Source organism: Dermacentor silvarum, chromosome 1 (genome assembly GCF_013339745.2).
Source record: "Dermacentor silvarum isolate Dsil-2018 chromosome 1, BIME_Dsil_1.4, whole genome shotgun sequence".
In the NCBI taxonomy this organism is placed as follows: domain Eukaryota; kingdom Metazoa; phylum Arthropoda; class Arachnida; order Ixodida; family Ixodidae; genus Dermacentor; species Dermacentor silvarum.
The window spans coordinates 176278845-176293845 of NC_051154.1; the positions used below are offsets into that span (position 1 = coordinate 176278845).

The following is a 15001-nucleotide window of genomic DNA, read 5'->3' on the forward strand; positions in this document are numbered from 1 at the left end:
GCCAAGTACCTGCAAAATGCTTCACATAATCTTGATTCCCACAGTGCGTGGGATCTGCACAATGTTTATGTCTTAGTTTCTTTCTTTTTTTTTCTTTTCAACGTCTTGCATGATATGCATTAGGGAGTGCATTGTTGGACCCTGTTTAAACATTTCTCTGCTTATCTGTGTGGAATGGTGAAAACAGGCTTTAGTGGCAGTCGCATCCATGTTCGTAAATGCTACTACTCAGAGTCGCTGAGCTAGTTTTATTTAAATATTGTATTAGCTTTACTTACCAAGCCTTGAATGTGCTAGAAGCGTGTTTACTTTGGCTTCTATGGCATTTCACTAGCAAATATCATTTTTCGGCTGTTTAGTTTCACAGTGGCAGTGGAGCCTCATGCAAGTTTTTCTGATGCAGCATGGAAGAGTGTGAAGCCCTGTGCACAAGACTGGCCATCATGGTCAATGGCCACTTCAAGTGTTTGGGCAGCATTCAGCACCTGAAGAATCGTTTTGGGGAGGGCTATTGTATTACCGTCAGAACAAGAGGAACATCCCATGATGCCATTGTTGCATGGTTCCACAGAGTCTTCCATAATGCCATGCTCAAGGTTGGTGCACCACTAATAAATAACTGCACAGCAGACTTGTACAAGATACTTAAAAATGTATTTAAGTGGAGTACTAAATACTGAATACAGAAAAGTATTTGAGCAGAGTACAACATCTCGTGAAAGCAATGGGTTACTTGTAAGATGCTCACAAGATAAATTAAAAGAAAGCAAAACAAAGCAGTGTTACCACAAGGATTTATTGGTTTGCTGCAGGAATTGCTTCCCACAATTGGAATGTGACAGCAAGTGGCATACGGTGATAGCAAAAAAGTATTCCTTTCATATAAGACTCAAAAATTCCTCTGGACTGCTTCAATACCAGATGGACAATGCCCATTTTCTTCCCACTGCCACATGCAGAGATACAGATGGTCATTGCTCCAAAAATGAACAGATGTGACAAAAACAGCAGCAGGCATCTTTCACAAATGGTCTTGTACTACTGCACGTGTATGCAAGAAAAAGCGTGTGTACATCTACTTCTCTTCTGGTGTTCGTGTCCTGAAGGCTGGGTTTAATCGTTTCCACAAGTATGTACCAACAGGCCCAGCAACAGACTCTTCTATGGGCAAAACAGCCTGCCTTACTTGGGCATGGTCTTGCCTACCATAAGTGCTTGGGTGGCTGGGAGGGAACAGTGTTTATCAATTTCAAGTGTGACTTGAAATAGTGACGTGTACTGTGTGACGGGTATTGGTTTGAGCCAAAGTGCAACCTTTCACATGACTCTAGTTCTGTTGTGCACCCCCTTGCGTTCCTTGCTTAAAAAGGCTACGGAAACTTTCACTCACGTAGCTCATGTTTTGAACAAATGCTATGCTGACACAAATGCCAGCAGTGCCGTTACTGGTGTCGCACCTCGATGGTGCACGAGATGACACAGACAGAAAAATATTGACCTTAGTCAGCACCCCAAGAAAAAGGATTAGATAGATTTACCTTGATATTTACTGTCTGTTCCTCTCAGACCAGTGTGTGCACCACGGTGTGGTATCCACACAGTTGCTTAGCAGGAACGCTAATGTGTGTGCACACAGTGGGAACGTTTGACTCACTCGTGTCCCCTGTTGTTTTCTCCGCATGGCTTTCATGTCTCCTGGATTCCGGCTTCTCTGCATAGCATGTGTGCAGCGGCGGCGTTGGTAGTTGGGAAATTGTACGATGGCGCAAGACCCGCTGCTAATGCGACTTGATGCCGGGGATACTGAGGTGCACAAGAGAGTAGCCTCTTTCTCTTGAACTGCAGGAACTTTGCGCGTGCGAACGGACCACGCACTCATTTCACGGGGTGCTCTGCGGGGCCATCCCTTGTACACCTTCTCATTCACTTGTATGCACCTCCATTCACAAAACTTCACCCCCGAATGACTTGGGCGTTGCTGTCCAGGAATGGGCAAACATATTCGTTAGATATCTTGTCGCGGTGAGTCGGACTTCCTCAAATCGTCAGCACCCATCGGCATAGTCGGCTAGTAGGCATTGGTGTATAAAAGGTCAATAAATGACTTTTGGTTTGTTTCCAATACTGTGCTGTTGTTCCTTTGTCCCAAAGAGCACACTTGAGACCCCACAGCACTATGCCCGTGCCAGCAGCAGATGCCAGAATGCTGCCCTGGCTCCAGCAGAGCCGAATGAGCGGAGTGTGGTAGTGCATCCAGTTGGCTTCGTTGCTTTGAAGAAATATAAAAATACAGTGGAACCTCATTGCTGTTGTGGAGATGGGTTTGCACAAGGCTTACCCTACGAGCGACGGTCAGGAAAGGGCACGACGCTCCTCCACTCCGCAACGCACAAAGGTGCTACGCCAGGGTTTGTTGACTCTCCGACATGGCGCAGAGAAGGCTCCAGAGTCAGATCGCCAACACGGATTTATTCACCCAAGATACAGCACAGTGCGACAGTCACGGCACTTACGGGCCAAGGCTCACCGCAAGACTGATCGAGTACGCACGCCCGCTGCGCTAGGGCTAACCAGGTAGTGTTCCGCCAAGCGCGAGAAAGAGGAGTCGCGAGAACAAAGGTCTCGTGTAACCACCTCGTTGCGGGCCTGTGAGCATTCGCCGCGGCGAGGGAGTTCTTAGCGGACAAGAGCTCAAGTGGAGAGGGTGCCCGGGGGCCGCCACCTGGGTGGCCAATCAGGGTGCGTCCCGGTGACGTGTTCTCGCGGGGCAAGTCCAATCCTGGGGGGGAGAAGCACGGTTTGCGCGGGAAAGTAGGTCCAGTAGTAGGTCCGGCGCGCTCGCCATGTCCGCCATGTTGCCGTTATGGTGGTGGTTCCCGGAGATCGAGCTAAGCGCCACGCGCGAGCTGGGGGACGAGATGCGGGAAGGCACCTCGATCCCCACATTCCCCCCTCCTAAAGACCGAGGCCAGCCTCCAAAGGTGACTGACCGAGGCCAAGTGGCAAGGTTGACTCAGCCAAAGAGGGCTAAGCCAACGGGGCAAAGTCCAAAAGAGTGTCATCGTCTTCACTTCATACGAAGCCAGGGGCTTGCCTTGGCTACCAAAGTTCTGCACACCAAGAAGGGCTCACTACCAGAAGGAAGAGTGGGCAGCCCAGGAAGGACGGGGCAGGGCAGCACCATGGGACAGCCAGCAACGCTTGAGGTCCGCCGACCAGGAGCTGCCAGGAACGCGCGCAGCATGGCTGCCCTTTTGGCGCAGCAGCCACCACGGAGGTCACAGGGCCCTCAGGATTGCACGCTGACAGGAACAGCAGGCCGGGATGACCGGCAGCCAGGTTAGCAGCGGAAGCCGGAGTGACCATCCTTGGCCAGGGGTCAGCGTCTGACTGGGCGGACCAGCCGCAGTTAGCGGCAGCCAAGGCAGAAGGAGGCAAGGCTGCTCGAGTTCAGGGCCCCCAAGGCAGGAGTCAGTCATGGCGGAAGGACCAGGAGCAGCAGGCTTTGAGGTCAGCAACAGACTGGCGTGGTAGGACCAGGGACAGCTGGCTTCGTGGTCAGGAAGACTGGTGGCACAGTGGAGCCAGGCGCAGGTAGAAGACTTGACGACACAAGGGAAAGGACAGGAAAGCCCCCTGGCATAGCTGGCATGCCAAGAAAGTTGCCCACCTGTCTGACTGCCCAAAAAGGGGCGTTTGCCAGGCTGAGGCTTGGGCAACACAATACTAGGCCACATGGGCCTGTCACCGCTTCGATGTGCGTCCTCGCACCGTAGCTACATTTCTCCATTCACCGGCATGGTATGGAATGAAGTCCAGCTACCTCCTAGTTGGAGAAAGCTGACTAGGCGCATAAGAAGGCGGGTGAGCACGAGAGGGTATATGAGGCCAAATAGGCCTGTCACCGCTTCACTGTGCACCCTCGCACCGTAGCTACATTTCTCCATTCACCGGCATGGTAGGGAATGAAATCCAGCTTCCTGCTGGTGGGAGAAAGCCTGCCTAGGTGTGTTTCCGCAGGTTGTACCGGTGGCGTGGCCTGGGGCCAGCCGTGTCATGGTTTGCCTGCGGTTCGTTGACCGCCTCCCCCTCTTCCCAGTCGTTGCTACGGGCAACGAAAGGTTTGAGGTCCGAGACATGAACTGGACCGCCGAATGGTCTCCCTTGGGAGTCAGCCAGCTTGTATACCAGAGGGGACATTTTGGTCTCCACTCGGTACGGGCCCAACCATTTGGCAGACAGGGAGGCAGAGATGCCTTTGGCGGCGTCACTCAAGACATGGTTGCGTTTGAGGACGAGATCGTCGACACCGTAGTGCACGTCCTTATGTGACCGGTCGTACTGGGCTTTTTGTCCAGCTCACGCTTTTGCCAGGTTGGAACGGGCCAGGTCAAGGGCCGCCTCCATCCGTGAGCGCAGTTCCGCCGCGTAGACGGAAAGGAAGGCTTTCGTGGTGCATGCCCTGCTGCCGGTCCGCAGAACGCGGTCCATGGGGTTTGGCAGCTCTCTCCCGAAGTTGAGGAAAGCGGGCGTGTACCCAGTCGAACGGTTCACCGTGGACTGCAAGGAGAAGCCTATCTCGTTAATACAGACATCCCAATCCCTGTGTTGCTGGGCAAAAGCCGCGAGCAAGGGCTTGAGGTTCCGGTTAATCCGCTCTGTCGGGTTGGCCTGTGGGTGATACGTGGTTGTATGGCGGTGCTTAATGCCAAAGGCAGCACACGCATTCACGAACACGTTGGCCATGAAGTAGGACGCGTTGTCCGTTATCAGCTCTGCCGCAAAGCCGAAGCGGTTAAAGACCTCGGTCAACTTGTCCCAGATTGCGCGTTCCGTTAACTTCCGAAGGGGAAAAAGTTCAACCCATTTCGTGAAATGATCTGTGACAGCCAGGAGAAAAACGTAGCCTCGCCGGCTTCTGGGAAAGGGTCCCATAATGTCACAGGCCGCGACTTGCCAGGGTAGCTGGCTGTCGATTGGCTGCATGAGCCCGGGGGGTTTGCCCGCGCGAGGCTTCACACATTGGCACATGCGGCATGAGCGGGCGTAGTGAAGAGCGTCACGCTTCATGCCTTGCCAAATAGCGGAGTGGCACAACTTTTGGAAAGTCGCGGGTGGCCACTCGCATGTCCGGCCACCCGCGAGTCATGGAAATGGCTCAGGGTGGCTTTCCTTAGGCTGCGGGGTATCACCACCTTGAAAAACTCCTGGGGAGCCTCCTCAGATAGGATATAGCGCAGGAGAACTTTATCGGCGTCAAGCAGATACGTATCTAACGTGCCCGAAGCAGTACCAGCTGTCCGGGTGCACTCGGCGGCTTTGCCGCCCCGCTCCTCTTGGGAGCTCGGCTCTTTGAGCCTGTCAACGATTGCTATTTACAAAATGGATTGCTCTGCTGATCCCTTAGCAGCTTTTGCCTGCTCAAGACGATACCAGCGGGAGTAATGGGGTTCACCGGGTATATACGTCCTCTCCCGAGGCTGGCAATCCGGGGACCGCTTCGCCGTCGGGGGTCGCGCCTTTTGAGCCATTGGAGACTGAGGCTCTGGCTTCTACTTGGTTCGAATGCTCACGGGAGTGGCAGAGCAAAGGATCAGACGCCGAAACGGGGGCTCGCGACAAGGCGTCCGCCACCACGTTTGAACTCCCTTTCCTGTAGCGCATAACAAGGTACCGCTGCCATGTCAACGCCCAGCATGCGAGGCGGCCCGATGGCTCGCGCAAGCGCTTAAGTCAGATTGTACGTCTCCACGGCAAACGGCACGTACGCTAATGCCAACTTCCAGAGAGCAAAAAGGACCAACGGTCAGGTGGTCTGCTCAATGCGCGACCGACCCAATGGGGCCAGTAAACGGCAAAGAGAAGAGCTGGGTTGCCGCTTCGACAGGCGCATGAGGCCTCACATGACTGGCAGACGGATCGACGGCGGAGCGGGGTGGCTCACGTACGTCGAAAATGTCGCTCGGCTGTGCATGAGGCAAGCGGTAGTCGGAAAGTGCGGCAACTTTGTCGGCTGAGCAGGGGGGCTTGCGCTCAACATTGCTTCCCAGCTGCGCTCGGGACAAGGAGAGGCCAGTGAGCAGTTTTGCACCAACAGTGAGGCAGGGAGGCTCAGCTGCGGCACACGGGACACCTAACTGCGCTCGGGACAAAGGAAGGCCAGCGAGCGAGCTCGTGCCTATGGCGGAGCGGGAAGGCTGCACGGCGGCGTATTCCTCCGAGAAAGGCGCTCGGAACAAAGGTAGGCCAGCGAGCGTATGTGCACCAGCATCTAAGCGGGGTGGCTCCGACGCGGCACTTTGGGCACTAAACTGCGCTCGGGACAAAGCGAGGCCAGTGAACGAGTTTGTGCCAGCACCTAAGCAGGGTGGCTCTGGTGCGACACCAGCCTGTGCTCGGGGCAGGGAAAGGCCCGCGAACGCACCGGCAGAGCGGTGCGGCTCCGACGCAGCACATGGCGCCGTGAACGACGCTGGGGACAAAGGGAAGCTGGCGAGCGTATTCGTGTTGGCATCTAAGCGAGGTGGCTCCGTTGCGCCACATGGGGTACTCTGCTGCGCTCGGGACAAATAGGGGCCAGCGAGCGGAAACAGCACGTCGGAGGGGCTAGTAGGCACCTGTTCCGCGTGCGTCTCAAACAGCTGAGGAAACCCGAAATTGGCATGGCTAGGACTAGCGTACACATCCGAGCGGTCGTCACAAAAGGGCTGTCCAAAGAAGGGATTGCCCCCGGTGACCGAAAGCAGAGGGTCGCCGAGGCGAACGTACCTCATGCTGTCGGTGTCGTCCGCGTCAAAGGGCATTAAGTCCGTAGCCAAGGGGTCAAGCTGGAACGAGGGCTGTGAATGGGCCTGCTCTGATGCCATGCCGAAACCACGTTGGGCGCCAGTTATGTAGAGATGGGTTTGCACAAGGCTTACCCTATGAGCGACGGTCAGGAAAGGGCATGACGCTCCTCCACTCCACAACGCACAAAGGCGCTGCGGAGTGGAGTGGTAATTGAACTTAATTACCAGGCAGCAATAATGACCTTTACTGATTTGATTTTCAATAGTTTGTTTCAATAGTCAACTTCAAATAAGGTTTTGTGTGAGAGTAGCTTTTTGTCTCATCAGTAGTGCTTCAGCAAGCATTTCCGAATGGTACGTTTTCCCGGATTATATATATTTTTTTCTGTGGTCTTCTAGAAAACATATCAACGGCATTCTAGTGTATGATTTTATCATGCAATTTAATATTTGCTTTATTGAGCATATACAGTGGAATCTCGATGATACGATCACGGCTAATACGAATTTCCGGATGATACGAATTTTTATAAGGTCCCGGCCGAGCCCCATTACTTTGCAACGTGCTAGAGAACGATTGTTACGAATCGATTTTCGACCCGCGTCGGTTGATACGAATAAACGCCGCCCCCACCGACGGCCGCGAAAGAGAACAGCGAGCAGTCACGCGCGTTTTCCCTTTCTCTTTTGGTGCGGAGGCGCGGACGCGGCGTCGGACAGTGCGGAAGCCGTGACTTGGCGCGAAGAGTTTGAAGCGGCGGCGCTTTTGTTGCTTTTGTGCTTTTCCTTTTGTCTCTTCGCTCGCTGCGGCGGCAGCTCTTCCCCACGCGCGGCCACCGCAGCAAGCGAAGGCTCGTGCAGTCTATCGCTTCAACGGAAACTGAGCGGCGTAAGCACGGCGCATACAAAGGTCAGAGCCGTGTGGAAATCGCTTTCAAGATACGGTGCGTGCGACAACACCGACAGCCGGCACAGGCGCAAAGTAGAAGAACGCATTTGTTGGCAGAGTAAAAGCCCCCCCCCCCCCACTCCCTCCCGCGCTACCTTCCCGCTTTGCTCTTTTCGCGTGGGAGATTGCGTCGCCAGTTACCCTTGCGCTCGGTTGCAAGATACGCATTTGGTGACGCAGCACAGCGTCGCCACGCCCCCCCTCCCCTTCCCTCCCTTACCCCCACGGCCTCTCGCGCCATGGAAGTCACGTTTTCTCTCCGCTGTGCGTTCGCTCTCCGTGAAGGCGCGCATCGCGCGCTTTTACTGGCACATACGGCACGCAGCGACGATTTTATCGCCCTTGGACTCATGCTCCACGTCTCATGCTCCTCCTCCGCATCGCCCTCGTTGATCTCCTCTCCCATCGGTGGGCGTCCTCGTTGAGAAGCGTGCTTGCTACCGCCCTTGTCGGCGAGATTTTACCACGGAAGCCGCATTATAACCGGTATTTCGTCTCACGCGGCTGCACTGTAAGCGGTATGCGTATACATGGAGTTCTATGGGAGGGTAAACGGGATTCGGAAAAGGCCGCATTGTAGCCAGTTCTTCACTATAAACGGTTACGTTATAAGTGATCTATACTGTAAATGCTTTTTACGTGCATGTGCCTGAGTGAGTTCACCTCTGACTCTTTAATTTAGCTAGTTTTAATCGTGTTTCGATGACACGAATTTAGGTTAATACGAATATTTTTCGTGACCCCGTGAGATTCGTATCATCGAGGTTCCACTGTAAGTGTTTTAACACCATGTAAGTTTTCTTGTGATGCCACTAGCATTCACTGTAGTGATAAAGCATGTTATTAATGGTGTTAGTGACTCGTCATATTATTGTCATGATTGCAGGAGCAGCATTTCAACATGCTTCAGTATGACCTGAAGTCGGAGAACATATCCCTGGCTTATGTATTCTGCCAGATGGAACAAGCCCTTGTAGAACTCCCGATAGAGGAGTATTCTGTGTGCCAAAACACTTTAGACAATGTAAGTGATGCTTTTATGTGCCTTATTTTTGTCAGAGTGAATTACATTTCTGGTCATTAATACATCTTTCTGATATTGTTGATGGTATCTTTACATGTGAGCTGTGAAAATTGTGTATAATACAAAGCATGTGGGACGTGTAGCATGCATGGTGCTTGCATGTGTGTTATTTTGACTAGGGGTGTGCGAATACTCGGATATCACCGATTCAAATCAAGTAGTGAATGTTCGAATAATTTGATTCGCAAATCCAATATGTACTATTCGATTTTTCCAATTGTCAATATTGTCATGAGCTCTCGTAACAGAGGACAGAAAGAGCGCGAATGATCATGAGGACTGGCGGTAGAGAAGGAAGACGACGTTCGGCTGGCTGCTTTTGTACCGGGCTCAAAACACGCCAACCGTTCCGATTTATCTGCCCTGCAGATTTAAATAAACGCTTCGCGCGTAATATTTGGTGGAGCTGTGCTGGGTACCTCCCACAACCGGCCACGGAATCGTCCGTACAAGACCTTCGTAGAAGCCACCACCTTGCCGGATTTTTGCCATCGACCACCATCATGCCTAGAGAGGAAGATGCTCCCAGTACTGCATCCGCAGGACCAGCTCTGATTCAACACTACCAAGAGCCACGCACATTCTTTGCAAAAACAGAAGATGTCAATGAGTGGCTCGCCCATTATGAAAGGGTGAGCCAGTACAATCATTGGAACGCCGCCTCCCAACTGAGGAATGTTGTTTTCTTTTTGAGTGACACAGGGATGGTTTGGTATGACAACCATGTGGACGCGCTAACTACCTGGGCCTGTTTCGTTGATGAGATTAAGAAGTGTTTTGGCGATTTGGATGCTAAGAAGAATCGAGCGGAATTAACGTTAGCTCAGAGGGCTCAGGTCCCCGGAGAGACTTGCACCACATTCATCGAGGAAGTTCTAAAACTGTGCAAGACTGTAAACCCTTGAATGTCTGAAGAGGATAAGGTGGGACACGTTTTAAAGGGAATCGCGGAAGATGTATACAACTTCCTCATTGGAAAAGATATAACTTGGAAACCGTATCAGATGTGATACGGCACTGCCGTACCTTCGAAACACTGAAGACTCGTCAAATTGCCCCGAAATTTGGACGGCTAGCTAACATGACGACTGTAGCCAGTGTGGACACGAATTCTCCAATAGGCTTATCGTCCACCATTTGACAGATTGTCCGTGAGGAACTCCTTCAACACGAAGAACAAGCACATTATGTGGCTCCACGTTACAGCTCCTGCGCTTTCCGAGACGCCGTTTGTGCAACCCCCTCGACTCATTGGCAGCACTTGGTAAACGCAGCGGACTTTGATAGCTATAGAGACAGTCCACATTATGATCTCAACCAGCCGTCCTATAACGATTCTTTTGACGGAAGCCTTGATCAGTGCCCATGCAACGGTTGCTCACGACGACCAGCCACTGCCTATGACTCGCAAGGAGAGAATATTCGCTACTCTCAACGCACGGCCACGGCTGAACATTGTCATCAGCATCCCGATGTTCGCCCTATGCATGTGTGCTACAGCTGTGGCACACCAAGTCACATAGCTAGGTACTGTACCCAACATCGACCATCGAGCTATGGGCAATCGATGCCGTCTAGTGGCACAGTGGTCGTATCATGGACACCCAGCGGCCAGGGAACTCCGCTCTAGGAAACTACTTCCAAGAAGAAAGGCCACGTAACTACACCTTAGAAAGCTACTTTGGAGAGGGAAGAACTCATAACCGTTCGCCTGCTTCCGACCACACCCTGACACCACCACCAGCTTTCCGAGCATATCGATCACCATCTCCCCGGCGGCGCATCCAGTCATCTTCTCCACGGTGCCGCTTCCCGTCACCCCCGCCGGAAAATTAGCCAGTGCGACCGATGGGGGTGAGGTCGCTGGAAAATCTTTGCTGCCAATTGAGATACTTCCAACTATTTTCATGCTAAAGAATAGGGTTCATGTGCGTATTGACAGTGTCTCTACCATAGCTTTAGTCGACACGGGCGCTGCTGTTTCCGTCATGAGTATGCTGTTTAAAAGTCTTCTGGTATGCAAGGTCATGTTTCGTTGGAACCAGAGCACAAGTTTTCGTAGAGTGGGTGGTGACTCATTATATCCGGTTGGAGTTTGTAATGTGGATGTGTCATTGGGCGGTCAAGTTTTTAACACTGAGTTTACTGTCCTTCCTCGTTCCACCCACGACGTAATTCTAGGGATCGACTTTTTACAGTTGTGTGGTGCCAATGTTGACTGCCGCACGGGAGAACTCAGTGTGGGCGGAAGTGCTTCATCTGTGATCTTGGAAGACTCACCCAACCAAGAGAGTGTGTTTTGCATCTCCAAGGATACCGTTGTGCCCGCTTTATCCACGATGGGTGTTTCTGTTGTTTGTTCTACCTACAACCCGTTCGATGCTGCAGTGGACCCTATAAATGTGAACTGCCTAAGGAAAAACGTGTTGGTTCCTCATTGCATGGTATCGGTGCTAAATGGATGCACACGACTATTGGTGATAAATTGTTCTAATGAAGCGGCGGTGCTGCCTCAAGGCGTAAAGCTTGCCACATTTCAAGAAGACTCACCGATACCCATGGCAGTGCTTACAGAACTTCCGCACACAGCAGAAGCCAGTAACATGCGCCCTGTGGACTCAAAAATCATTGCCATGGTCGCTAAATCGCTCAGTGACCATAAGCGTGAGGCATTGGTGGCACTCCTTGCAAAACGCTCCTCAGTATTCGACTTCACGCAGCACGACGGCCCGACATCGATCAATGTGTCTAGAACTCGCCACCGCATCAACACAGGATCTGCTCAACGGATTTGACAAAAACCCTATCGCGTGTCGCCCGCAGAGTGCAAGATAATCAGTGATCAAGTCGAAGAAATGCTAACCAAAGGAGTCATTCAAGAGTCATCTGGACCTTGGGCAGCCCCAGTGATATTGGTGAAAAAGAAAGATGGTACGTGGCGATTCTGTGTTGATTACCGACGCCTAAACAACGTTACCAAGAAAGACGTGTACCTGCTTCCGCGAATAAACGACGCGATCGATTGCCTTTTTGCGGCCTTATACTTCTCCTCTGTTGATCTGTGGTCAGGTTACTGGCAGATTCCTATGCACATTGAGGATAAAGAAAAAGCTGCATTTGTAACGCCCGACGGATTATTTGAATTTAACGTCATGCCTTTCGGGCTGTGCAACGTGCCCGCAACGTTCAAACGGTTCATGAACACTATACTGCGTGGCTTGAAATGGGAAGTTTGCGTGTGCTACCTGGACGACGTTGTGATCTTCGGACGAACATTTAGTGAGCATAACAATTAAGCGTCTGGAGTTGTTGCTGAACTGCTTGGAGAAGGCTGGCCTGGTCCTCAATTCTAAGAAGTGTCATTTGGGGAGCGACAAGCTCTTGTGCTGGGACGTCAGGTCGATAAAGAAGGCATCCGACCAGATCCACAAAAGACTGCGGCTGTAAAGGCATTTAAGGAACCTCACAGTGTCAAGCAATTGCGAAGTTTTTTAGGCTTATGCTCCTACTTTTTCCGATTCCTTCCCAGATTCGCTGATGTGGCCCATCCGCTCACGCACCTTCTCCAGAAAGGCGTTCCTTTTGAGTGGACCACAGAGTGCGACTCATTGTTTTGTCAATTAAAGTTCCTCTTGACGTCGCAGCCTATTCTTCGCCACTTCGATCCCTCAGCACCAACATAGGTTCACACCGATGCGAGTGGTGTTGGCATCCGCGCTGTGCTTGTTCAGCACAACGGTGGAAGTGAGCACGTGATCTCGTACACTAGCCGTTCTTTGAGTTGCTCTGATCCCAATTATACAGTTACCGAGCAAGAGTGCTTGGCGGTCATCTTCGTGGTGCACCGGTTTCGTTCATATCTCTACGGGCGCCCCTTCACAGTGGTCACGGATCATCATTCACTGTGCTGGCTTGTGAATCTGCGGGACCCTTCTGGTCAACTTGCACGTTGGGCTCTCCGCCTACAGAAGTATGATTTTGTTGTTTCCTACAAGAGCGGTCGATGACACGCTGATGCTGACTGTCTCTCTCGGATGCCATTGCCGATGACTGAATGCGACGCTGACAACTTCGACCAATACATCGCTTTTGTATCTCCGGAATTTCCTGATATGGGTACCTTCATATCGACTGAATTCAGCTTCGATAACGGCTCTAAGCTTGGACCAGATAGTGTGTTTTGATGGTGGGCAGTGCTTCCGCAATAGCATCCTTTAGTGAATCTTTAGCATTGTGGGGCTGTTTGTTAGTCTCCCTCTCAGTGACACTTATCATACAGTCGAATCTCGTTAATTCGAAGACGCTTAATTCGAACTGCTGGTTTATTCGAACTGACGCTCTGGTCCCGTCAAAGTTATGTGTATTTCAATGGGCAAAAACGCTCGGTAATTCGTACGCGATAGCATTTGCGACGGTTAATTCAAACATACCGCCCCCGACCGGCATTGCTCCGACACCGCCATAGACCAAAAGCTTAGGCGAGACCCCTTCATGCAGCGGCGGAGGCCCAGTACGGCCAACGAACGGCCCACGCCGGCAAACGCTCGCTTCCCGATAACAGAAAACGAAACTTCAGGGAGCGGCCTAAGGGTACGGCCACGCTAGCGGCAAAAACGCGCGGCAACGCGTCATGCCACGGGCGGCAAAAGCGGCAGGAATTGGGGGTTTTGCAGCGTGCTGCGCGAAATGGGTTCGAGACCCATTTTTGCGGCAAATGCCACGTGCCGCGAGATGAAGAACCAACCAAGAGCGACGAGGGTGACATCACGGAGCCATCACAACCGGACCACCGCCGGTCCGCGCCGGGTTTTCAATCGACAATCGTCGTCTCTCGCATGAAACGAGTGCTCGCGGTGTTGCTCGCGCATTCGGAGTGCGCGGGAGAATCTTATCGCGCTGCGAGACGCGCGTGCCACAGTGGCCTCGCGGCAAGGCGTTGACGCGCAGCAACTTGCCGCTCGCGGCATGACGCGCGTTTTTTGCCGCTAGCGTGGCCGTACCCTAAGCTAGCGCCAGCCGGCTGGATCGGCGGCGTCGGCACCCACGCCGGCAAACGCTCGTTTCCCAATAATGGCAGAAAACGAAACTTCAAGGAGGCTAATCTGCGCCAAACCGGCTGTACCGGCGGTGCCAGCGGGCGCGCACTGAGACAGTCGAAGGTGAGGGAGTTGAGAAAGAGGGCGCGGGGAGCCACCGAAGCGGCGGAGTTGCCGAGGCGAAGTCCGCTTTCCGGCCGCCCTCCTCCTTCACCTTCGACGGTCTCCGCGCACGCGCCTGTCGCCATGTCGGCGCCGTCCGCTCCCTGAAGTTTCGTTTTCAGCCATTATCGGGAACCGAGCGTTGGCCCGCGTGGGCGCAACTCGCTAGGCGCTTGCGCGCCACGAAATTTCACGACTCGCACCGTTCGTTCATCTTGCTATGGTGCTCGAATACTTCAAAAATACGGCCTTCCGTTAATTCAAACTTTTTTTAATTCGAACAAATTTTCGGGCCCCTTCGAGTTCGAATTATCGAGATTCGACTTGCATAGCAGCGTAGCAGTTTATGTTGGAAACTAGGACAGCGTGTTGTTGGTGACGTGGCCAAAAAAATGCACAGCCAGTCACTCTTTGGTCGCACCGGCCTTATGGTAATTAGCAAATCTGTGAGAGTGGAACCTAATGAAAACGTGCACAGAAAGCTTGACTATTGACTTTGCCACTTGAAGCTGCTCCACATTGACCATAAATGGTTTTTCAGGGTTCTCAATCATGGCATCAACTTACTGGAGAAACTCAACTGCCTGAATGATGTGTTACCACTGGCAGCTCTAACATTTATTTGTCACAGATGACAATTGGTTATAAACTGTTGTCTCATCCTAAAAAGAAAGGATTTGGCGACATTTAAGAAAACCACAGTCTCCAACTCTCTGTGGTCTGTGTGTAAGGTGATGACGGCAGCGTTTGACTTCATATTCTGCGTCAGACTAGAAGCTGGTACTCTAGAATAATGTGTTAGGTTGGTTGACAGAGGGGTTAGTGAAGACGAAGTTGAGCGCCTAGACAGATAGAACGTTACGGTAATGTCTGTGGTGATTCAAAGCCGTGTCTTCATATACCTTGCACACCCAGTAGAAGGTCTCCACTATATTATTCAAGTGGAAATGTTTAGCCATTTGCTTGCAGTAACAATTATAAA

At 52.2% G+C, this 15001-nt stretch overlaps 1 protein-coding gene across 1 annotated transcript in view; it reads left to right on the top strand.

Moving 5' to 3' along the window:
- Nucleotides 1–15001, top strand: part of LOC119436435 (ATP-binding cassette sub-family A member 2-like) — a 342759-nt gene that overhangs the window by 321230 nt on the left and 6528 nt on the right. The window contains exons 47-48 of the mRNA XM_037703279.2: nt 404–596; nt 8624–8761. Of these exons, the coding sequence (XP_037559207.1) occupies nt 404–596; nt 8624–8761 (331 nt within the window). The remainder of the gene's footprint in view (nt 1–403; nt 597–8623; nt 8762–15001) is intronic.